The 24,923-nt window shown below is 39.1% G+C and overlaps 1 protein-coding gene across 4 annotated transcripts in view; it reads right to left on the bottom strand.

The window, feature by feature from the left end:
• The window catches only part of LOC127650553 (trafficking protein particle complex subunit 9-like), a 245,150-nt gene extending 221,516 nt beyond the window's left edge, over positions 1 to 23,634 (bottom strand). Inside the window, exons 1-8 of one of the 4 annotated variants that reach the window (XM_052136035.1) lie at positions 23,565 to 23,634; positions 21,890 to 22,490; positions 15,256 to 15,401; positions 14,021 to 14,146; positions 11,385 to 11,411; positions 7,412 to 7,533; positions 5,859 to 5,984; positions 5,271 to 5,511 (exon numbers count right to left, since the gene is read on the bottom strand). In XM_052136035.1, the coding sequence (XP_051991995.1) occupies positions 5,271 to 5,511; positions 5,859 to 5,984; positions 7,412 to 7,533; positions 11,385 to 11,411; positions 14,021 to 14,146; positions 15,256 to 15,401; positions 21,890 to 22,479 (1,378 nt within the window). In that variant the 5' untranslated portion in view covers positions 22,480 to 22,490; positions 23,565 to 23,634. The remainder of the gene's footprint in view (positions 1 to 5,270; positions 5,512 to 5,858; positions 5,985 to 7,411; positions 7,534 to 11,384; positions 11,412 to 14,020; positions 14,147 to 15,255; positions 15,402 to 21,889; positions 22,491 to 23,564) is intronic. The other 3 variants (XM_052136036.1, XM_052136037.1, XM_052136038.1) reach the window with 3 other exon arrangements.
• Positions 23,635 to 24,923: the final 1,289 nt, after the last annotated feature.

Genomic DNA, 24,923 nt, shown 5'->3' with positions numbered 1-24,923 from the left:
CATCAGGCTACTCGCACAACTGTCAAAGGAGAGAGAATGAGTAGGTGAGAGAGTTGAAGCTGATCCGTGCTGCTGTTGAAGATCGTGGATGATGTTCTGAAATGACTGTGTGGATTTATCACTTCACACAGTTCTGCCGCTCATACAACCAACTCATTCTCATCCATCAATTTTACAGTCACCTTACACCCAATTCATGCAAATCCATGCTAAGCTTTATGAGAAGAAAGTGTGTCTGCAAAAAGAAAATTACAAACGGCAGCTTTTCTCCTGTCGAATGCTTCTTATATGCAAAAACAGGAGGTAACAATCCACAAGCACACACCACAAACAATGAAACACTGTACAGACCGACTTACACAGTACTGGTGTCCTCAGTCACCATTCAACTTCATTGCATCTTTTGCCCATGCAATGAGAACGAATGGTGACAGCCTATCATTCAGCCTAACATCTCCTTTTATGTTCCACAGAAGAAAGTCACATGGGCTTTAGAACAACATGAGGGTAAATAAATGACTGAATTTTCATTTTGGGGTGAAATATCCCTTTAACCTTCTCTTTCTTGATCCGCACATACTATCTATGCATACACACACATGCGCGCACGCACGCACTCTTTTTCTCTCAGTGCATGTGAGGAGTTTTTTGGGCTGTGTATAAATCCCAATTGCATTAGAAAGGAGATAACGGTTGCTAAACTATCAACCTGTGACTCACTGTCAGCATACATACACTCTGTGAAAGAGGATACGCCTCCACTTGAATCACTCTCGCTCTGTCCCTCTGCGTCGCCAACCCAAAAGCAGGCGATCCAGAAGATGGGCATGAAAGCACAACAGTGCTGGCAGAGGGGTCACCTGAAAAACGATTGTGACTCGTCATTGCTTCCATAAATCCAGCATAGATTAAATTACCGTGACGTCACACAGCAGGAAACAGCGCTTCCAGGTTCTCCAGAGAGCAGCAGCTTTTTAAAGGCTGATAGGAGCAGCGGTGCAGTTTTAATAATCTATTGAGCATTATATAATATTAAACTGCTTGTTAAGGTTAATAGAAATGTATTCATAAAGGTAAATGGTCTGCACTTCTATAGCGCCTTTTTAACCTTAGCAGTATTCAAAGCGCTTTACACTGTGACTCATTCACCCATTTAGACACACACTCCAAGAAACTTTGGGTTCAGTGTCTTGCCCAAGGACACTTCAGCATGTGGAGTCGTGTGGGCCGGGAATCGAACCGCCAACCCTGTGATTAGTGGCCGACCCGCTCTACCACCTGAGCCACAGCCGCCCTAAAGGGGTTTCTGTAGCATAACACAGGTTGATAAATACACACCCTCACTTTTTACACTCATCTAAAGCCTTAGAAATGTGGCATATAAAAACAAAAACTACATTAAGCATGCCATTCGCATCTTTACTGCTTAAATTATTGGTCCATAGAACATAATATTTGACATTTTCATTATGCAAACAGCCAATTTAGATTAAATAATAGGCTAGGGGGCCTGGGTAGCTCAGCGAGTACTGACGCTGACTACCACGAATCCAGGGTGTGCTGAGTGAATCCAACAGGGTCTCCTAAGCAGCCAAATTGGCCCGGTTGCTAGAGTCACATGGGGTAACCTCCTCGTGGTCGCGATTAGTGGTTCTCGCTCTCAATGTGGTGCGTGGTAATTTGTGCGTGGATAGCGAAGAATAGCACGAGCCTCCACATGCTGCGAGTCTCCCCGGTGTCATGCACAACGGCCACGTGATAAAAGGCGCGGACTGACTGTCTCAGAGTCAGTGGCAACTGAGACTTGTACTGCGCCACCCGGACTGAGGGGAGTAATTGTGTCTAGTAGGCTATTATTTTTCCTAACAAATCCTTTCACAAACAAAAAGGTGTGCAATGAGGTGGAGGAGACAGGGATGCCATTCTCTGCGTTTAATCTTACAAGGCTTTATGATATCATCATTAGATCATAAACGGAATAATTTCTGTCAAATCAAAAACCCCATGAATCGAGTTTGTACGATTCATTCGTAAATAGTCAAAATCAGCCAACAGCAGCCGTGGGACAAATGGGTATTAAAGGAGCAGATGTAATAGCAATGATCCATCAAATATCATAATTTATGTCAAATCCTGAGTTTTTCCTGATTCACCGATCCTAATGGAAATACAAAGAAGCCCAAATCTCCAATAATCTTTCGGAAACGGGGTGTTTCAACTCCACAAACAGCACTTTTGGGGCATTTTCAACTCAATGGGAACAAAGCCACATGGAAAGCAGTTCTTTTCTGGGGTGCAAAATAAACAAACAAATCATAAGTGTCGCCGCAAAGCATTTGTTTCTAAAAAGTAACAATACATTTTGGCTTCATTCCAATTAATACGCAATCCATCCTAAATAGTGCACGAGATAGGATTTGATGTACTAAAATGTAGTATGTTGAAAACAGTATCCCAAAGGTGCCTGGATGGTGTACTATTACAGGTTTGCTCTTTGGGCTAATAGTGGCCACAACCCCTTGCAACAAAGAGGAATAAGTTTGAGTTGAAGTTTGTGATGGTCTTCTTTTAGCAAGGGCTCTCATCATTTACTAACCCTCATGGCATCCCAGATGTGCATGACTTTCTTACGCAGAACACAAAGATTTTTAGAAGATTATCCCAGCTCTGCAGGTCCTTACAATGCAAGTGAATGGTGATCAGACCTTTGTAGCTCCAAAAATCACAAAGGAAACATGAAAGTAATCCATAAGTCTCCAGTGGTTAAATCCATGTCTTCAGAAGAAACATAACAGGTGTGGGTGAGAAACAGGTCAATATTGAAGTCCATTTTACTCTAAATCACCACTCTAACTTTCACATTTACATCTGTTAACAGCCATTTTTACAAACACCTGCTCCCCATGTAGCTGCCAACTACTAAAAAAAGCAACTTCGTTCCCTCTATAACAAGAGACCAATCAAAATATCATGTGGCGTAGTTTAGGGCTCATAACGGTTGTTGCGAACAGGCTGTTCGGAGTGTCTGGGAACTGGTTTACAGTACTCAAGGGTCTGCTGTTCTGCGTTCGGGCTGTGTGTGCTAACTGGACTCTAAATCCCTGCACACTATGGCAAGGCTAAACACAATCAATCAGCGGATGATGACATATTCTCTCTCTAGTTCTCCATTCTCTTGGTGTAATTGAGAGTTGAGCTAGCGAGGTCCCAGGCCAATTAAAAACCCATTTTCTCTTCTCTCTCAGTGGTCTTGGGTGTCTCTATTGACCTAAGCCCACTTCACTCTTTCAGTTAAAGTGTTCATAAGCCCTGGGTCACCCCCAGGTTCAGCTGACACACAGGGTCTCTATGGCCCTGTCTGCAGGGGCGGTCATTACTGACCGAAATAAAATGCATTGTTTAAAGTAAACATAGAAAACCAATAGAAGCAGAAATTGATGTTCTACTTTAGTCGAAAAAGGTGAAAGCTTTATTATTGTCTTTATATAGACAGCCTTCATACATCTTGTTTAAACGCAACTTTATTTGATTTCTTAATGCATCAAGTCTTATTGCGCATGATTCATCAGTGCATGTTATTAGAAAGAAATGCATCATCATTTTTTATACATAATATAACATTGTTTTATATTACATTGTTTTGAAATTTTCTGATGAAAACAAGAGTGGTGCTTTCCCATGCAAAACCAAGTTTTGGTGTTTTAGGTGGTTGTCAGGGCATTTCCTAAGGGGCTGTTCACACCGACTGTGCTCTTTTTCAATTGCTTTTCTTTGCAAACATGCACTAGTTGGACGGTTTTGATCATTGTGCCAGGTCTCGTTGTTTTTTCAGCATCATTTAGATGCCGTTTCAAGTTAAAAAGTACTGTTAAAAATGCCTCCCAAGACACTGGTGTTCGACTGACTGACTGAACGAACTGTTACACTTATACAGCACTTTCCTGACACTACTGTACACTCAAAATGCTTTATCCAGACTGAACAGCCCCTAACATGTTCTGCATGGCTTTAAGTGTGTTGCTGTGTAGTTGCTATGGTGTTCTGGGCTCACTCCCAAGTCTTCAATGAAAACCAAAGTGATTTTTGGCTAATTTCATCATTCCCCAGGTACAAATTTTAAATCTAATTGCATATAAAAGCTATAGCAAACTTCTCCTCAACAAGGCAAATGATTTGAGGTCTCGTTCAAGTCCGGAGCACAAATGTGGACCAGTTTCAATGTTTGGGACATGGAGTTACACACCAAAATATAGGGCTGTAGGATTGTTCAAATGCATAACAGTATGTATAAGCAATAGTAAAAGTTATGCTTGCACTATCACAACTTAAAACCTTACTCAGAAATAGGTCACATTATATGAATGCCATATTAGGTTGTCTTTAAAGAATGTTAATGCTTTTCTCTTGCCGATTTCAGTTACACACACACACGGTATTTCTGAATTAGGATTCTGAAAGATATAGACATACCCTAAGGCTGTCTCTAAAGCTAAACGTCTTTATCATGCCATGCAAGTGTGTGTGTGTGTGTGTGTGTGTGTGTGTGTGTGACAGTTGGGCAGAAGGTTGAGAGCCTTTTATATTAAACAGAATATGGTTAAGGACCCTTAAGCGATGCACCTCGGAGTCTGACATCACCGCTCAGGGTCAGATGTTTTCCCTACACTGTTTTCCGACACAAAGAGCTGATAGAATACATATCACCCCTGAGAAGAGCCCTTGAAATCACAACACTTTTCTGCAAGCATACAAAGAGGACAAGGTTACTTCTACGCCGCCTGGTTAGATTACAAATAAACCAAAGTCCATTGAACAGTCAGAGTGTATTAAAGAAATCTGATCGATTCCACTCCGGATTCGTATTCTGTTATTGTTTAGCAAAAGACGACCCTGAAAGAAACATTAATTAATCATGCACTAATATTAATGGGGGGGGACAAATGCCTTAACGTGATTAGAAGGGTAAACAACAAGAGAGGGGGAATGATGTCATTGTCATTTTTAAATAAAAGACACACGTACATCACTCGTACCATAAACAATGCAAGGCTTATTTCTCCTCCAGACTTGCATCATTACTTGTTTGTCCATTGTCTTTTATTAAGGACATAGGGGTAAAGAATGTGTCTGAATTTTGAAACGGACCCTTTTTAGCCTGAAATAAAGCTGCCTTGTGGACCAGACATTATCCTGATAGGCTAACCAGGACTGTGTGCTAAGTGCTTATATTCCAGACCACTCATATGTGTGTGTGTGTGTGTGTGTGTTACCTTTGCTGAAGTCTTTAGGGTCGAGAGAGAGGCTGTATCCCGTCAGGGTCTCTAGCAGGAGTTTGTAACAGGCCTTCCAACCCGGCTCAGGGATGGTGGGGGCGACACACTGCATGGCAGCAACACGTTTGAAAAACGCTGATTTACGGTGGAAGCCAATGAGCTCGTAGAGCTCTGAGAGAACGCTGTAACGCTGGATCTTCTCCTCTTCTGAGAGCTGATCACAGATGAAAAAACTTTCCTAATGGACAAGCTTAAATAGATGCTTTGAATTTAAAAACATAGTCAACAATTCTTTTTAAACTTATTCTCAGAAACAGGGATGCATTAAATTGAACAGAGTATAATACATTCATATTGGTAGCTAAAAGCATCAATGTCTTATAAACCAGGGGATGTGTCGAAATGTGAATGACAATGTGGCAGGGCGGAGGGCGGGGCCGGGTCGTGATCATACACACCCGGTCATACACATTTTCACCCCTGCTCTAGAGGGATTGACCCTCCAACAAGTGCATTGTATATCACTTTGTATCTGCTAAACTAGTGCAAAGCTGGTTCGAGTGTTTGAAGGATGCACACTCTCACCTGTCCCAAGTTGATGTAAACTGCATTCTGCAGGAACTCTGACGCCTCCATGGCTCGCTTCTGAATGGCTAAAACTCTGACAGCCTTAATGCAGGCTTCCAGCTCAATCACTCCAGCACTCTTATACTGAGAGACAGACATAGACATTTGAGTCAATATAGAAGTTTATGCAATCTACATAAAGTTGTACTGTATATATAAGTGTAATAACTGAATCGGTATAGTAAGGTTTGAAAAAAGGGAATTGTAAGCATTTTGTTTGCAGAACAGTTTATGTCTTGTATAGCTACAGTACATGGTACAGTACAACCAGCACCATATCAACAATCTCTTTTTATCTATACATAAACAGACAGTTAAAATCAAGGCATGAGCCTAAAAACACTCAATGTTGGTTCATGTAGATTTGTATGTACCATTCCCATAGTTCAGCTGGTAGAGCATTGCACTAGCAATGCCACAGTCATGGGTTTAATTCCCAGGGAGCACACACACTGATGCACTAAACCTTGAATGCACTGTCACATTACATAGAAGTGTCTGCCTAATGCATGAATGCAAAAACACATTAGACATTTAGATCATATTGCTATACTTTTTAAGGTAATTCATAGGTAAAATTTGATTGTGAAATTTGATTTCAGAGAATAACAATATTAGAGCACACCTGTAAAATATAAAGAAACAAAATATCTGATGGTCAGAAAAAAAGGGCATAACAGATCCATCTTTCTTGTGCAGAAATGCCCCTCTAATCTTGATACGTCAACATATTTGAAAATCAAAGCTCAGCATTGGACACAGTGGCCAAGCACTGCACCATTCAAATCTGTAAACTTATGAGGTCATAATGACCCCTGGTGGCTACTGGCAGAACCGACAGCTGATGTGGCAGAAATGAGCTGTTGGAAATCAAAGAAACAAAGAGACACTGAATGAGCAGCTCCATTCACAATTCTAGAGTCAAATGCTTGGACACAAATATAAATCATGGTTGTGCTTTTAGACTATCTCTGGGGGCTCAGGGCGAGTTTTGGAGCATTATTAATAATGAAGAAAAGGTTTTAATAAAGTAAAAGACTGTTTTTACAACTGTTAAGAGCTGTTGTTAGGAATGACAGAAAGCAATGTGTGCATAAGACTCCTTTAACTAACAAATGGATTTTAATGGTTTATTGTTTTTATGAAATATCCAGATAAGGATAAAAAAATATTTAAATATGTTTGAATAATAATTCTGAAAAGTCATAATAAGAATTTGTATTTTAATGATCCATTATTCTGGTTTTGGAAAAGCATATGCTTGCTGAAAAGGCATACCCACTGTATCACACATTTAAATGTCGAGGCTGATTCACTGCAGTGATTCAGGTAAGTGTGTTTTTCCCAGTGGGGTATTACACACCACAGAGGCAACATGGACAGAGCCTGCAGTGGACATCTCATCAGAGCTGTTACTGTTATACTGTTATTTAACGTTAGAATTGTTATGTTATTTTACAGTGTAAAGAACCACAGCGGATCAAACTCCCATGTTTCTGTGTCATAGTTACCTTGCCATAGTACGAGATGGCCTCCTTGTATTTCTCAATGATATCCTCCTGACTCAAGCAGTTTTTGGCTCGTCCAATCTCAGTACTTGTGTCTGCACTGATCCCACCGGTCGTCAGAGCACCTGGACAGCAAGCAGGAAGCGGAGAAAGAAAGAAGTGTGGTAATTGGACAATGATGAACTGAGTTTGTTTGTTTTTAAGGAATTAAGGAAGCAAAAAAGGAAAGAAAAATATAGGAAGGAAAAAAAGTATGGACGGTAGGAAAATAAATAGGAAGGAGGCAAGGAAGAATGGAGGCAAGGAAGAAAGGAAAGAAAAAAGGAGGCAAGGAAGCAAGCAAGGAAGAATGGAGGCAAGGAAGGAGGCAAGGCAGGAAGCAAGGAAGGAAAGGAGGAGAAAAGGAAGGAAAGACAAAAGGAAGGAGGCAAGGAAGGAAGGAAAGAAAAAAGGAGGCAAGGAAGAAAGCAAGGAAGAATGGAGGCAAGGAAGTAAAGACAAAAAAGAAGGAGGCAAGGCAGGAAGCAAGGAAGGAAAGGAGGAGGCAAGGAAGGAAAGACAAAAGGAAGGAGGCAAGGCAGAAAGGAAGCAAGGAAGGAATGTAGGAAGCAAGCAAGGAAGTAAAGAAAAAAGGAAGCAAGGCAGGAAGCAAGAAAGGAAAGGAGGAGGCAAGGAAGGAAAGACAAAAGGAAGCAAGGAAAAAAGATTGGAAGGAAGAAACAGGATAGCCAGAAGTAAAAAAAAAATATATATATATTTTTTTTTAAAAGATAGCAAGGAAGGAACAAAAAGGAAGGAAAATATAGAAAGGAAGGAACAAAGAATGGACGGAAGGAAAAAAGAAAGGAAAGAAAAAATATAAGAAGGGGAAAACAATGAATAGCTGGAAGGAAAAAAAGATAGCAAGGACGAAACAAAATACAGAAGGAAGGAAAAGATAGAAATGAAGAAACAAAAGCGATGGACGGACGGATGGCCAGAAGGACAAAATTATAGCAAGGAAGGAAAGAAAAAGATAGGAAGAAAAAAAAAAAAAAAGAGAATGGAAGGAAATCCAGTTCTCTGCATGCTGTTGTAACACTGACACACAATCTCTGCAGTTAAAGACTTGTGACAGTCATAAAGGTCCATGATTCCAACTGGCTGAAATACAGTTACATACTCTAGATATTAAATGAAGAACATTCAATTTAATGAACCCTATCCACATTCTTCAGTTTTGCTGAGGTGGAGTAAAAATCCTAGGATCCAATCATTCTTGAGGCAAAGTTGTTCAGACTCAAATCTATCAAACAATATAATATTGTGTGTCTGTATTAAACACTGCTGACCATACACAAACATTTACACTCATGTAAACATAATAGTGCCTCCCGGTGGCATTGTTTAGATCTCTTTTATTTTTTTGCACAGACCTCTGAGGACAAGAGTCAAATAGGCCCACCACATTTCATTCCGAATGGTCTCTTTCTAATAGCTACTGAAAGTCGATTGGTCAATGACTGCCATGTTTTTCAAGATATGCAACTGTACTTATAGACCTTGATGCCACCCTAGACAAAGATACGGCATGCAAAATTTCAAGTCGATCATTCCTACAGTTATAGCTATTTTTAGGCTTGTCGTTAGTATAGCACTACCAAGTGGTAAAGTCACACAGTGTCCTCCGATTGACTTTTGTAAAAATATCACATTCCAATCTCGAGTTATAACCATTTACGTAGAAGTTGGCAAAGCTGTAATGTTTTGCCATACCGTTGTGATGTTGATTAAAGAATACATTTCAAATATTGATTAAAAAAAAAATTCCCCCTTTTTTCTCCCAATTTGGCATGCCCAATTACCAATGTGCTTTTAAGTTCTCGTGGTCACGTAGTGATTCGCCTCAATCCGGGTGGCGGAGGATGAATCCCAGCTACCCCCACGTCTGAGACTGTCAACCCGCGCATCTCATCACTTGACATAGCGCGTGTGGATGCTTCACGCCATCCACGCACAACTCACCACGCGCCCCACTGAGAACGAACCACATTATAGTGACCACGAGGAGGTTACCCCAAGTGACTCTACCCTCCCTAGCAACCGGGCCAAATTGGTTGCATAGGAGACCTGGCTGGAGTCACTCAGCACACCCTAGATTCTAACTCACAACTCCAGATGTAGCCAGCGTCTTTACCACTGAGCTGCCCAGGCCCCTATTGAGAACCATTAATATTGGGAATCTTTCTGCGCTGGTTTGGTTCGATCGGCCGAACTGTCTAATACTATTAGGTTTCGCGGAAAAATCCAATATGGTGGAAACATTTTCATGATGGAAATTATATCAGAAATTACTCCTTGCTTGAACCCCTAATGATATAATATGATGACATACATAAACAGTCTGCAATATAAAGCAGAATCATTTTGTATATTTGTATTGCTAAAACAGCTGGAAGCGGTGCACATAAGGTTGAAAATGTGCCGTGCCATAGTTCCATTAAATAAACTGGACAGGTGTATACTACCATAATAATAATAATAATTGGTAACATTTGTGTTTTCATAATCTTTCATCAAAATGATATAACCATCTCTACCTCTGAAACAACATTTCTTTCACTGCATGGTCAAGAAAGAAATTATATTAACCATTAATAATAAGTTTTGATTCAGTCAAATTCTGACAGATTAAATCATTTGGAAATATGTGATATTATGGATGTTAAATGTGTTATGAATGACGATTTACGTCATTTTTAAAGAAAGGGAATTGAGAGCAGTTGTATCCCCGTGTCTATGTAATGTTTAAATCATTTATGCTATAAATGCAGATTTAAAATGGCAAGTTTTATTTTTTTATATTTTGCCAAAGTACTGCTGCATTTACCTTGTTACACCAATTAAAATCAATTTATTAAATGATCGTATAACAATGATCACAACTCGAAATGATGGCTTGTGGTGTGCTCGAGTACAACGCGAAGCGAGCGTTTGCACGGCGCGATTACATAAGAGTCAACGCTAAGATGCGAATAGACGCAAATTCATGACGGGCAGCGCGAATGGCACGTCTCGAACATCGCGAAATTGCTTCATTCGCATATGCGAAAAATCTGCATGTTGCGGTGTCGTGAAAGCCTATCAGCATTGAGATTGTCCAGATATCACTGATGTACTGACGTAGCAGCAGAAGAAATCTGGAAAACTGCATGAAAATATTGTTGTAGCGGTGTGAGGGCACCCGGAATTGTATGACACAACGTCATACATGTACAGAGACCGGACGAAAAAAAGGAATCGCTTGGAGGAAAGTGAGCGAGGAAGTTGGACTACCTGGTAAGTTCTGAAAATATGCGTGTCTACTTGATACCAGCGATTGGTTGTACTTTACTATGAACCAAGTAGTAGAAGCCCCTCCTCCTGTACTTTCCGGAAGAGAACGGGGAATACTCGCGGGTTCGCGTTACCAGTGGTCAAACTCGCACGAGCAATGCAAAGCTAAAATTCTCTTTGCGTTGTAAGTGAACGCACCATTACGCTACAATCTAACACATAACACTGGCATCTGGTGGTACATAGAAGCATACACATCTACGTGACCTTTTGAAATACAGTGTAGAGTTAAGACCAGTCTGGGTAAAATCTGCAAAAATCATTGATTTGATCACTTACATAAAGTAATACCCAAGTAAAATGATTGATGAATCACTTTAACAGTCAGCCTAACAATTTAATATAAGACAATGAAAAAGTAGAATCAGACACATTAAAACTAGCATCCATCTATTGATTGCATTAAAAGTGCAAGAAAGCTTTTCACCTGCAAAGAACATCGATTTTCATTTCACAAAGATTTTCATTGCCATCAGATCATACACTGAAAAAGCCACCCACAGACATGCGCAAGCACAAAAGAATCACTAAAACTACAACACAAGCGCACAAATGGGCAGGAATAAAAGCAATATCTAGATCTACAAGTGCTTTACTGTACCTGGATCAATGAGAACTTCCTGAGCGCCTGAAGACAGACAGATAAACAGAGAGAGAGAGACAGAACCTGATTCACTCTTTGGCAAAAGCTGCAGGTCATTGTAAGCAGTGTTAGAGAAGCGCATTACAGGACTACAGCACACAAAATCATCTGTTATTATTTTTATATCCATATACACTATAATAAAAGAGTCAGTAAATTAGAGATGATGTGTTTTCAGCGGACAAGCATCAGGTCCTAAAAGCGATGGACTCCTTCCAAATAATGGCTTTTAAAAAGATATTAAAGGAATAATTCAGCAAAAATGAAAACATCATGCCATCCCAGATGAATATGAATTTCTTCTGCAGAACAAAAATTTTTATTTTTAGAAGAATATTTCAGCTCTGTAGGTCCATACTCATACAATACAAGTAGGGATGGGACGATATATCGAATTTCGATCAATCACGAACCAAAACAATTTACAAGTATATCAAGGCAAAACTTGATATTTCGAAATTTGAAACATTGTTTTCGGTCCATGTGATCGTAAATGAAACGACCCATCAAATACCATAAATCTCTCCATCGCTCGATGTTACCCCTATACTGCACTTTCACACAAGGGATACGTATAGGAGTTCACACAAGGGCCTGGAATAGCCGGAAATATCGCCTTGTTTAGTTGAAAAGTGCTTGATTAAAACGGACGATTTCTTCAGTGTAATGCGTGCTCAAAGATGAGATGCCGCACTCCACTTGCGTTGAATGTGTCTTTTAACATACTTTCTGTTCTGTACAGTCAGCTAACATGTGCGTTAAACTCTTAAAGTGGCAGTACAATTATAGCGCTTGTTAAACAAATGAATGTAAACTTAATGTTATTACTCGCAAATTGTACACATTATTTCAAACATTAACAGTCCATTCCATTTTTTTATATACAATTTCAAGAATTGGGGACCTGGGTAGCTCAGTGAATATTGTTTGTTGTCCAACGCTGGCTCGTTTTTGCTTATCGCGACACATTCTGCCTGTTTTGCTCGGTTCTCCCAATGGCCAGTCCGCCCCGATCAACCCCAAAGTGCGTCGCCCACTGGGAAAATGCCCGGTATGCCAGATTACCAGCCCAGCCCTGCACAAGGGGTAACCTCCTAGTGGTCGAGATTAGGGTTTCCTCGCTCTCAACGTGGTAAGTTGTGCTTGGATCGCGGAGAGTAGCATGAACCTCCACATGCTGCGAGTCTCCACGGTGTAATGCACAACGAGCCACGTGATCAAATGCACGGATTGACTGTCTGAGAAGCGGAGGCAACTGAGACTTGTCCTCCGCAACCCAGACTGAGGTAACCGCGCCCCCACGAGGACCTACTGAGTAGTGGGAATTGGGCATTCCAAATTGGAACAATAATAATTGATAGAATGTAGAATTTTGATATTTAAAAAAAGTTAAAATGTGATTACAATAATCAACATTCTGGCATTCTTTTTCAGGACATGTTATGTTCAGTTCTACTGCTTGATCTGCACCTGATCAGCCTTAATAATAGTCCATTATTTTTTTGTGTTCTTTTCTTACAGTGAAAGGTATATGAGAAACTATTTTGTAAACACTGAGCATTTGTGTATAAAATAATGTTAATGGTTTTTTACAGTTTACAAGTAAAATTTTGGTCTGTTGTCACTCAAAACCAATTGGATCGCTTCAGAAAACACTGATTAAATCCCTGGAGTCGCATACATTACTTTCATTATGTCTTTATGTGCTTTTTCGAGCTTCAACGTTTTGGTACCCGTTCACTTGCGTTGTTTGGACAGACAGAGCTGAGATGTTATTCTAAAAATCAGTTTGTGTTCAGCAACAGAAATAAAATCATAAATAAGAGAATTCTCATTTTTGATTGAACTACTCATTTAAAGAAGCATGCAAAACACACTATCATTCACTCCCAGTTCTGTATAAACTGCCAAAGCTTTAACAAACACCAAAGTAGCTTTCCATTTAGAACATGTTTGGAGTTTCTATGTATAGTATAATTATTAAGAAGCATACCGTATATGCATAAGTGTGCAAATTAATCATACTGTGATTAGAGCTAATTAATAACTATCAAATCCTGAAAGAAACTGATGCAAGATCAATTTTAGCTCTCTCTTGTAAATAAATAGAACTATTCTGCTGAGTTCTAGAATGATCTCACATTCCACAGTTCTAGATAACAATAGAGAGAGAAGACTGGTTTAGAATGAATGTTTACTAGCCTACTATGATTGAGGGGAGAGGTGACGATTCACTTTTAATGGCACTTCATTAAAGACATACACAGCCAATCAAAGCAACACTACATTCTACAACAGCAGTAAATCATACTTCACAAACACACTTTATTTTTTATCATTCATACACATTCATTCACTCATTTTTGGCAAGGAGGCCAGATTGCTCTCATACCAATTGCATACCACACAAAGTCCACACAGTGTACAACGCTCAAGTACAGTTCCTTGATGTGTACATCAGTTTGGAAAACAGTTTTCACACCAACCACAGGAGGAAAATCCTGTCAAAAAGGACTAAGTTCTATCAGGTGTTGAGAAACAGTTTGGTTAGATAACAATTAAGGAAGCTATAGACATGTCTGAATCACACTGACCAGGTCTGTGTCTCTTTCCAGCATCTGCGGCAGACGAGATTCCGGGTTTGCGGGCTCCAGTCTTCCCCGCTGTGCCTCCTGGGTAATGGAAGATGACAGATGCAGAGCACAAACCCTCCAGAGCAGCTGAGGAAAAAAATCAAAACCCATTTCCTTTTCTTATTCATGACGGTGTGTTATAAGTGAGGACAGCAGCAGATCTTAGGAAAATAATGAGAAGTAAATAAACGAAAGTGAATGTCAAAACAAAGATAGTCTTAAAGGGACAGTTCACCCAAGAATGAAAGTTCTGTCATCGTTTACTCGCACTCATACAACACGTTTGCCTTTCTGTCTTCTGTGAAACATTAAAGATGATGTTAGGTGGGGCATGGGTAGCTCAGCGCGTATTGATGCTGACTACCACGCCTGGAGTCGAGAGTTCGAATCCAGGGTGTGCTGAGTGACTCCAGTCAGGTCTCCTAAGCAACCAAATTGGTCCGGTTGCTAGGGAGGACATAGTCACATGGGGTAACCTCCTCATGGTCGCGATTAGTGGTTCTTGCTCTCAATGGGACATGTGGTAAGTTGCACGTAGATCGCAGAGAGTACATTTACATTTATTTACATTTACGCATTTGGCAGACGCTTTTATCCAAAGCGACTTACAGTGCACTTATTACAGGGACAATCCCCCCCGGAGCAACCTGGAGTTAAGTGTCTTGCTCAAGGACACAATGGTGGTGGCCTTGGGGATCGAACCAGCGACCCTCTGATTAACAGTTATGTGCTTTATCCCACTATGCCACCACCACACCAGAGTAGCATGAGCCTCCAAATGCTGCGAGTCTCCACGGTGTCATGCACAACGAGCCACGTGGTAAGATGCACCGACTGCCCGTCTCAGAAGCGGAGGCAGCTGAGACTTGTCCTCCGCCACCCGGATTGAGGTGAGTAACCGTGCCACCATGAGGACCTACTAAGTAGTGGGAATAGGGCATTCCAAATTGGGAGAAAAGGGGATACAAATTTTAATAAAAAAGATGTTAGGCAGAATGATAGCCTCCATCACCATTCACTTTCAATGCATCTTTTTTTTTCCCCATACATTGAAAATGAATGTTGACCGAGGCTAACATTCTGCTAAATATCTTTTTAAGTATTCCACAGAAGAAAGACATAAGTGTCCTTAACAGAATTTTCATTTTAGGGTGAACTATCCCTTTAATTAGAAAATTAATCAATCATCCTCTTACCTCCAAGCCAGAGGAAGTCATTGACAGATCGCAGCAGCTCCACAGCCATGTGATAATGGACGAGGGCGTCCTGTAACATTCCCGCCTGCAAACATAGATCTCCCACGTGCTTCCTCATGCGGCCCTGACAGCGTTTCTTATAGTGTCTGAGGAAGAGGAGCAGTGGTCTTGATCAGACATTCACATTCAGATAAACACTCACTGCTTACGCACAGAGTCAATGCAAGACACAGCCAAGTGCAGGTGACGTCAGCCAAATTTAATTAAAGAAAGTTATTTTTAACAGCAGTGAATCAATGTTTTCCCTTTTGGCTCTAATTACATTGAACATAAAAATGCTGACATGGTTTTGCATTAAGCTTTTTCTTCTGTCATAGCCCAGCCTTTACAGACAGAGAGAGGAAAGCTGGAGGTGTGGAGAGGAGGAATACATGGAGTGGAAAGGGAAAGCACAGGCAAAACTGGAAGGGTTTTCATGGAGGGTTGAAAAACAACAGCGGCTATCTCAAGGAACCAGGGTCACTAAAACACAACAAACAAGAATTATAACTAGCATTATGAACATAAGGGAGGTATAACTGTGGTGGAAGGACCACTGTAAGTACCAAATGTGCAAGAGGGCCAAGTGTTACCCAAGTGAGAGCAAAACAGAAGAGATGCCATGGAAACAGAATAAAAAAAAAAAGGAGCCATTTCATTGCTTTCATTTTTTTCTCCCAAATCTTAAAGGGACAGTTCACCCAAAAATGAAAATTCTCTCATCATTTACTCACCCTTATGCCATCCCAGATGTGTATGACTTTCTTCTCTTTATTCTAAAAAAATACTTCAATATTGATCTGTTTCTCAGTCACACCTATCATATCGCTTCAGAAGACATGGATTGAACCACTGGAGTTTTATAGATTACTTTTATGTTGCCTTTACGTCTATTATGGAGCTTAAAAGTTCTGGTCACCATTCACTTGCATTGTATGGACCTACAGAGCTGAAATATTCTTCTAAAATTCTTTGTGTTTTGCTGAAGATAGAAAGTCATACACATCTGGGATGGCATGAGGGTGAGGAAATTATGAGAGAATTTTAATTTTGGGTTGACCATTTAAAACTATAAAAGCAAAAAATTACGCAAATATTGCGTTATCGTGGGCTGCATGATATGTTGGATTTTTATAATATTTTTATTAGCGGTATCAGGTTTTTTAGGACGATATTACAAGTAGACAATATTAGACCTTTTTCTTTCCAGTTCAAGAAGCATAATCTCTAATAAACATTTATCCCACTTTTTTACTCTATATTAAAATGATTCATGTCAAGCTCTAATATGAATGTTTTTTTAAGCAAAACAAAAAGTATAGATTTGTAAAATAGGCAAAAATATCAGTTAACTGATACAACTTTCATAACAAAAAAATGATCAGCTATTGCATCAGCCAAACTATTTATTCTATTTCTAATCAATTCTGTTAAGATTTATTTTATTAAATCAGATTACATTATTATTTGAATAAAAAAAAATCAATAACTTCAACTTGGACTCAAAAAATTCACATACAACGTGAATCGAGCGTCTCACAATTACATAAAGTCAATGCAAAGACACGATTAGACGCGAATTCGCGGCGGGTGGCACGAATGAAGCAAATGCCGCAAAATCGCTTCATTCGCGTGTTCGTGAGTGTTGAAATGTTTTAACTCGAGCGAGAAATTCGCATGACGTGTTGATGCGAAAGCCTATCAGCATTGAGATTGTCCGGATGTCACTGACGTACTGACGTAGTTGCAGAAGAAATCGTGAAAAATGGGATGAGAAAATTACTGTAGCGGTGTGTGGGCACCTGGAATTGCATGAAACAACGTCAACGTATCTGGGACTTCCACAACAGATACAGGGCAGCAAACGTTGTGATATCGGCCATGGTTGATGGCCGACATTTAAGTTGTCGTGGAAGCCCCTCCTCCTGTCCTTTTCCGGAAGAGAAGGGGGAATATCGCGGGTTCACGTTACTCGCATGAACGCGACTTTAAACACAAATTGAATCCAGCGGTCAAACTCGTGCAAACAATGTAGGCAAAACTTTCGCATTGCATGTGAACGCACCATCCGTCTTTCTCTGGTTATTGCACCATCTGCGTCCAATTATACATTCCCTGTCTAGCAACGTCCATATAAATGAAGACAGCCCATTCATAAGAATTTGATAGTATAAATGGGCTGTTTGCAATGCTTTAGAAAAATACAAATAAGGACCATTTGGGTCTTACGCTCTTTTGCACATTAATTGTGTCCTTATGACATAATTAGCTGGTTTTCCATCAACTTATTTTTATGCACATTTTGGGATATTGCATAAAAACTGCTGGATGGAAACACCAACATTTGAATAAAAATCTGCAAAATTCGATAAGAAGAAATAAGCATCAACTATGATGGAATCACAATGACCAAATTAACTCTTTTAAATAAAATTTATTAAGAATGCAAGATATAAAAAAAAAACATGTGATAGAATAACTCGTTCATAACTGGACTAACCAGCGGACCAATCATCACATCTGAAAATTTTGCTCTAAAAGTGTCTAGAAATTCCAAAGCCTGCAAAGAATTTCCTGTGAAAAATGTTGAATACAAACTCGTTCTGTGCTGCAGAGCAGGTTTGACAAGTTCAAGACCAATCCCAGACAAGTTGTTACAGTGTTTTGTCTGCGTGTTTCATTAACAAAAGATTCACAGTGGCTACAATTTCTCCGGGAGTGCTGATTTTGTTTATTTGATCACAGGGATGGAAACGCGGCTTTATTCGCACATTGCTTTTGCGATTTTATGGTTTTTCGCAAAAATTAAAAATCACACCTTGGATGGAAACATAGCTTATGACAGTTACATGCTTCTTATATGTGCATGGAAAATGTGCTCAACAGGGCTAATTGGATGTAGGTGATGTTAAATTATAAATATGTTAGTTAAATAATTAAATTATGCTGATCTGCTGACATAAATCATGGCTAGTTTTAAAAGTCATTGATAGCAGGGGCCTGGGTAGCTCAGCGAGTATTGACGCAGACTACCACCACTGGTAGTTGGAATCCAGGGCATGCTGAGGTCTCCTAAGCAACCAAATTGGCCTGGTTGCTAGGGAGGGTAGTCACATGGGTTAACCTCCTTACGGTCGCTATAATGTGGTTCTTGCTCTCGGTGAGTTATACGAGGATGCCTTGGAGAATAGCGTGGGCCTCCACACATGCTAGGTCAATGCGGTAACGCACTCAACAAGCCACGTGATAAGATGCGCGGATTGACGGTATCGTCCTCCGCCACCCGGATTGAGGTGAGTCACAACACCACCACGAGGACTTAGAGTGCATTGGGAATTGGGCATGCCAAATTGGGGAGAAAAAAACATTGATAGCACAATCACGAAAGTAGAGTCCTTAAACTTCACACCATCCAACATTTAATGATATTAGAAGATCATAACTCATTTCTCGACCTAGAACTTTTAGTCTGAAAATACAATTTTTGGATCTTCATCTGACCAATTTAAAGGTCAGAACACAGGTGAGATATCCTCCAATTAACTTACAGCACATGACGAAGAAACTTAATGTTAAACCAAAAGGAACAAATCTAATAAAACCATTTGAAGTGCATGGATGCCATATTCAAATTCATGCCATCACTATAGATGAAATGAGCTGAAAAGCTTTGTGAGCAGCCACTCACAAACCACTCTATGACGTATGCACTTCAGCACTTAATACGGATGGAGATATGGAGAAAGAGGTAGAGAGACAGAAGGGTTTCTACTTGATCAAACACTTGACCCCGTCAGGCACCAGACCATGTGATTCTTGTCCACATGTCCTCAAACAGCACTAAGTGTGCACACGGCTTCTTTATATTCTCACCTTAAAGTTGAAGTGTGTAATTTGCGCCACCAATCTGAACACTCTTGTCTATGGTTGAGCCAGAAGCTGATATGTCGGGCCGCTCAAATAGAGTAATGTGTTGTTCACGCTCTTCGTGAAGTCACCCTACTTACTAATAGTCGAGTCTGCACATTCAACTCGAAATAAATTACACACTTCACCTTTAAACTAAACGGCTCAAAAACTACACAAGGACACCAAGCTTATACATGATAGCAAAGTTGTCATATTATCGTAGTCATATTTTTAACCCTCCTATAATGCATTGATTATCATCCCAAAAGCGTACAGCTGAGTTTGACCTTTCTACTGTAAACTGAGGCACAAGAACATTGAGGTCCCACCACTGAAGGGGAGAGGAAGAGGCTGATCAGGTAAGAATGAACTAAAGCAGGAGACAGAACTATTGGCTCACCTTTTCACACCCAATAATAAACTCACAGGACAGTATGAAAGAAAAGAAGAAAGACAAATAAAACAATGCAAAACAAGAAAACGGTGGGAAAAAACAACAACAATGAAAAGCAAAAATCATGAAACAGGGTAGAAAATCATGTACGGTTACATTTATAAGCAAAACCGATTACCGGTATGTAGTGGGACTTCTGAAATTGTACATCCAATAGTTCATGTCCCATGAACTTTCTTTTTAGGATTTTTCTGACAACTTGACCTCCTTGCTGGGTAACGGCATTGAAAACCCTTTATCGGTCGACTACTATACACTACACTGCCATGAAAAGACAAAATGTTGTGACTACATTTTGTCACAATTTAGTTAAAATGAAGTCTACATAGGCTACTCTTAGTCCTGTTACAAGGGTCAACCACATGACATCTTTTTTTTGTGTGTTCAAAAATACATTTAAACTGCAATTAATATAAACAATTAGCTGAATACACATCTACTATGAACATGTTTTCAAATTCTGAGCTGTCATTTTGACGTTTTTATTTGTGGGCTTACAGTTAAAAAGAGGCGTAACCGTCTGGTGGAGACAGTAAAAAAAAACATTTTTTTTTTAAATGTTGTAGAATGTTTTATCTTTGGGGATAAAAAGAAATGTAGGCATACTAGTTAGGAATAGTCATTAATTAATATTTCTTTAAAAATAATTTGTGAAACCATTTTAAAAATAAAAATAATGACCTCCAAATCGAAGCCAGGTGGTCATTTTGAAAATAAATAAATAAATATATATATTAGGGCTGTCGATTTAAGGCGTTAATTCAGTGCGATTAATTTGACAGTGCGTTTTTAAAAAATGTACGCAATTAATCGCACCATAATAAGGAAGATTCCTGAGAAATGCAAGCTTGTAGTACAATGTGTTTACTCCAGGGGGCAGTAAGTGAAATTTCAGCTGTATGAGCAACACGCAGTTTATACAGTGAAGAAAACACTTCAGTAGGAAGAACAACACAAACATACGTTACGTTCTTGCGTTCAAAACACTTGAAGGAGCGCAAATGCGATCTAAGTGATCTCAAGATGTGTTTAAAGATTGAGTATTAAACTATATTTAACTCGACACAGTGACCTAAAAATGTACGTTTATGATGTGACGCACCCGAGACGCTACACAAGCATGTCTGACGCAGGTGTACATTGACGGGTCCTTAAACAAGCCCTCATAATAAATCTCCAACTGATTGACAAATCCACTTGTGTAATGGATTGCTGTGAACTGTTGCCAATGATTGACTTATGATCAATAATATGGTAGTAAACAATACATTGTATTCTAAAGCCACTTTTTGTTTTGTCTTATCAATGATGAACTCTTCTGCTACAAGAATGTGATGCATTTTAATTATCTGAATATTTATTATTTGTATATATATTAATATTTAAAGATAACTATGTATAATTATTTAATCATTATATATTGAATTATTGTTATATGAGGGGCTTTCTCAGAAATTATTTGTATATGTGATTAATCGGGACATCGTGCAATTAATTCGATTAAAATTTTTATCGATTGACAGCCCTAATATATATATATATCCACACAAAAGTTAAAAAAAATTGTTTTATTAAAATCATATATAACGGTAATAAAAATAAAATACTTCAATTGAAAATTAATAATAATTATAATGTGTGTGTATATATACATATATATACACACACACACACACACAATTATTAGTAATTTTCAATTATTTATTTTTATTACCGTTATATATGATTTTAATAAAAAAAAAATAATAATTTGAAACCTGTTTACACTGGGTATTCAAGGTGCAAAGTTTATATTTTAATACTTTTTACTTGATGGTTACTTTATATCTTTTAAGTCAATTTGGTGTAGAAAATGACATTTTTTTACAATCTTGTACATTCAACATGCAAGAAAAGTACTTTAATACCTTTTATTTGACAGTTCCTTAACATTTTTAAAGTCACAATCAATTTAGTGTAGAAAAATTCTCTAAATGTTATAAATAGAAATAAAGATTTCATTTCTACAAACATGACACGTGTTTTAAACTAGATGATTTTAATAGGTTTCTCATTTTATCACCTCAGTCAACCATATTTGTCATACATTGATCCACAAACGGGTTCGGCTCAGCTATGCTCAGATTCATGCAGGCCGAAAAACAGTATTTTGTTTCAGTACAGTAAGCATGCGGATACTATTTACAGATGCCGGACGTACTTTCGGAGTCCCTTCGCAACCATCAAACTCACCTGCTGTCGGTGTCCAACCCCACAAAGTCTTTCTTCTCGAACGGCACACACAACAGTGGAATCTTATCGCCGGATTTATCTGTGGCTCTGTCCAGCCTTTTCGACTCCAGGACGATAAATATGGACTCTACGAAATCCTCCACCCGTTTCTCCACATCAGGACAGTCATCGTAGCCGGGGTAAAAGGCCACATCCGTCCTCTGCTGTTCCGCCACCTCCCCCTGCATCCCGAACACCAGCAGCCGCGAGTCGTACAGCGTGGAGCCGAACACTTCCTTCTGCCCATGAAATCGGTCCAACGTCTGCGGCCACTCTTTGGCCGTGGCACAGCTGGTCACGGCGATGAGACCCACGACTTTGCGGTGAGTTTGAAAGTCCCCCCACTCGTTGTTCTCAGGGGGGTAATGGTGACGGTAACGGATGAAGAGGACACGCTGGGAGTCCCGTACACTGACCTGGCTCACGCTAGTGATGCGTTTGTAAATACGAAAGAACTGGCTCTCTGGGACAATGCCCACAGGCTGGACCACCACCAGGACGGTCTGATGGTCCTCAGCACACTGCATGTAGTCTGGGACACTCATGTTCATAGACAGCAACTCTGGAGACGAGAAACAATCCACAAAACAACAAACTCTTATTTTATTCAATAAGTTTCAAAATAAATAAACAGTTATGCAGATGGATTGTGTGTTCTCTGGGAATCGAACCTATGACCTTACTGTTGCTAGTGACGGAACACACACACACACACACACACACACACACACACACACACACACACACACACACACACACACACCTGTGTAGCTTTATAATATCAGCCATCACATCAGTTACTGCCTATAACAAATAGGTTAATAATTATAAGCCAAAATATCTGTATTCCCTAAAAAAAGTGCTATTTTTTTTCCTTTAAATATTTTGCTGCATATTAATTTAAAGCTGCTTCTTCAAAATAAAACCAAACCAAATAAAGTCTCACCATATGTTCAATATAGATGAATTATGATTGAACTTCTTGAAAATTATGACATTTAAAACTCGTATTAATTAATTTTTTCCCATTGGAAATTAAATGAAGGTCTCTCATGACTCAATATTATTCATATTTGACAGAAATGTGTGTAATCTTCATTCACATTCTCTCTCTCTCTCTCTCTCTCTCTCTCTCTCTCTCTCTCTCTCACACACACACACACACACACACACACACACACACACACACACACACACACACACACACACACACACACACACACCCTAATTAGCTAACTGTTTTGTAGCTTTAGTAAACGTGTAAATAACGCAATAAATGCACAATTAAAAATTCGTCGTTAATAAAAACAGCCAAATGAATATAAACACACCAAGAGGACATTCAAAAACTTAAATTCAACAGGGTTTAGTCAGCAGAGCAACACCATCTTTAATTTCATATTAAATCCTTTTTATTTGATAAAATAATAAACACTTTTGTTCATTTAAAAGGATGAATAAAAACATTAGTGTTTATTTCGGGGCGTGTTTCAATGAAACATCTTGAAAAACATCAGCTCGTGGCGATGTGACACTAAGACCCCTTAAAAAAACGATACAAAGCAGCAACTGTAAGATTTATTTCAATATAATTCAAATGATAACTACGTGTATGAATGTTTATGTTTTTACTCACGGAGTGTCAAACACAAACGCTCTTCCGGTCAACGCAGCTGCGGCTTCTTCGTGTGTTGTGTGTGAGCGCGTGAGTCTTTATTAGCGCCAACTACTGGCGAAAAATACAACTTTACATCGACAAGACGTAAAGGCAAAGAGTAAATATATACACACACAATTAAGATGTATATTGAGATGTCTCAGTGCCAGATATTTTTACAGGAGATCTGGTTAGACTTGAAATTAGTCTGTGCAATGTATTACAACTTTATACACACAAATATCTTATGCAGTGTTGTTTCTAAAACAACATAAATCAAATTGATCTTGTTTTAAGGATTTGTAGATATTTTTACAGGAAAACAATACAAAAATTATTATCAAGAATATTATTTTTGCCCTAATATCAAAGATCTTACTAGAAAAAAAGAAATGATGATCTAACGTGTATTTTCTTGATAAATTAATATGATCGTGTCTGGTAACATGTGCATATAAAATGTCTAGAAATAGCATTTTAGCTTAGCATAAAGCTGACAATTTACACAAGGTTTATTTCTATTTCTTCTGCTCCAAACTTACTTAAAACGTACTTCTCTGTCTGCTCGTATGAATGTAACACATCATAAGAAAGTGTTTCAGCGCTGTTCAAATGCACTTTGGATCGCATCATTTATATGTATAAATGTTTTCCATCTCAATGGACTAAATATTAAATACAACAACAGACAATAAAATGTAAAGTAATTTCTTCAGTAATCAAAATACTTTTTGAATGTAACTGTATTCTAAATACCAGTTATTTAAATTGTAACTGTAGTGGAATACAGTTACTTATATTTTGTATTTAAAATACGTAATCCTGTTACATGTATTCCGTTACTCCCCAACCCTGTATATATACATACATACATACAGAGCATAAATGTTTTTCATTTATTATATCTTTTCTCCCAATTTGGAATGATCAATTCACACTACTTTGTAGGTCCTCGTGGAGGCATGGTTACTCACCTCAATCCAGACCGTCAAACTGCGCATTTTCAAGTTACTCGCTGTGCATGACATCATGGAGACTCACAGTATTTGGAGGCTCATGCTACTCTCAGCGATCCATGCACAAATAACCACGCACCCCATTGAGAGCGAGAACCCCTAATCATGATAACGAGGAGGTTACCCCATGTGACTCAGGCCAAGCTGGTTGCTTTGGAGACCTGGCCGAGTCACTCAGCACACCCTGGATTCGAACTCGCGACTCCAGGGGTGGTAGTCAGCATCAATACTCGCTGAGCTACCCAGACCCCCTCATACAGTACATTCATAAAGTATTCAGACCCCTTATTTTTTTATAAAATGTTTTATGTTGCATTATTTA

The sequence above is a fragment of the Xyrauchen texanus genome, chromosome 10, assembly GCF_025860055.1.
Source record: "Xyrauchen texanus isolate HMW12.3.18 chromosome 10, RBS_HiC_50CHRs, whole genome shotgun sequence".
Taxonomy (NCBI): Eukaryota; Metazoa; Chordata; class Actinopteri; order Cypriniformes; family Catostomidae; genus Xyrauchen; species Xyrauchen texanus.
The sequence above is the reverse complement of the archived record's forward strand: the minus strand, read 5'-3'. Positions and strand labels throughout refer to the sequence as shown.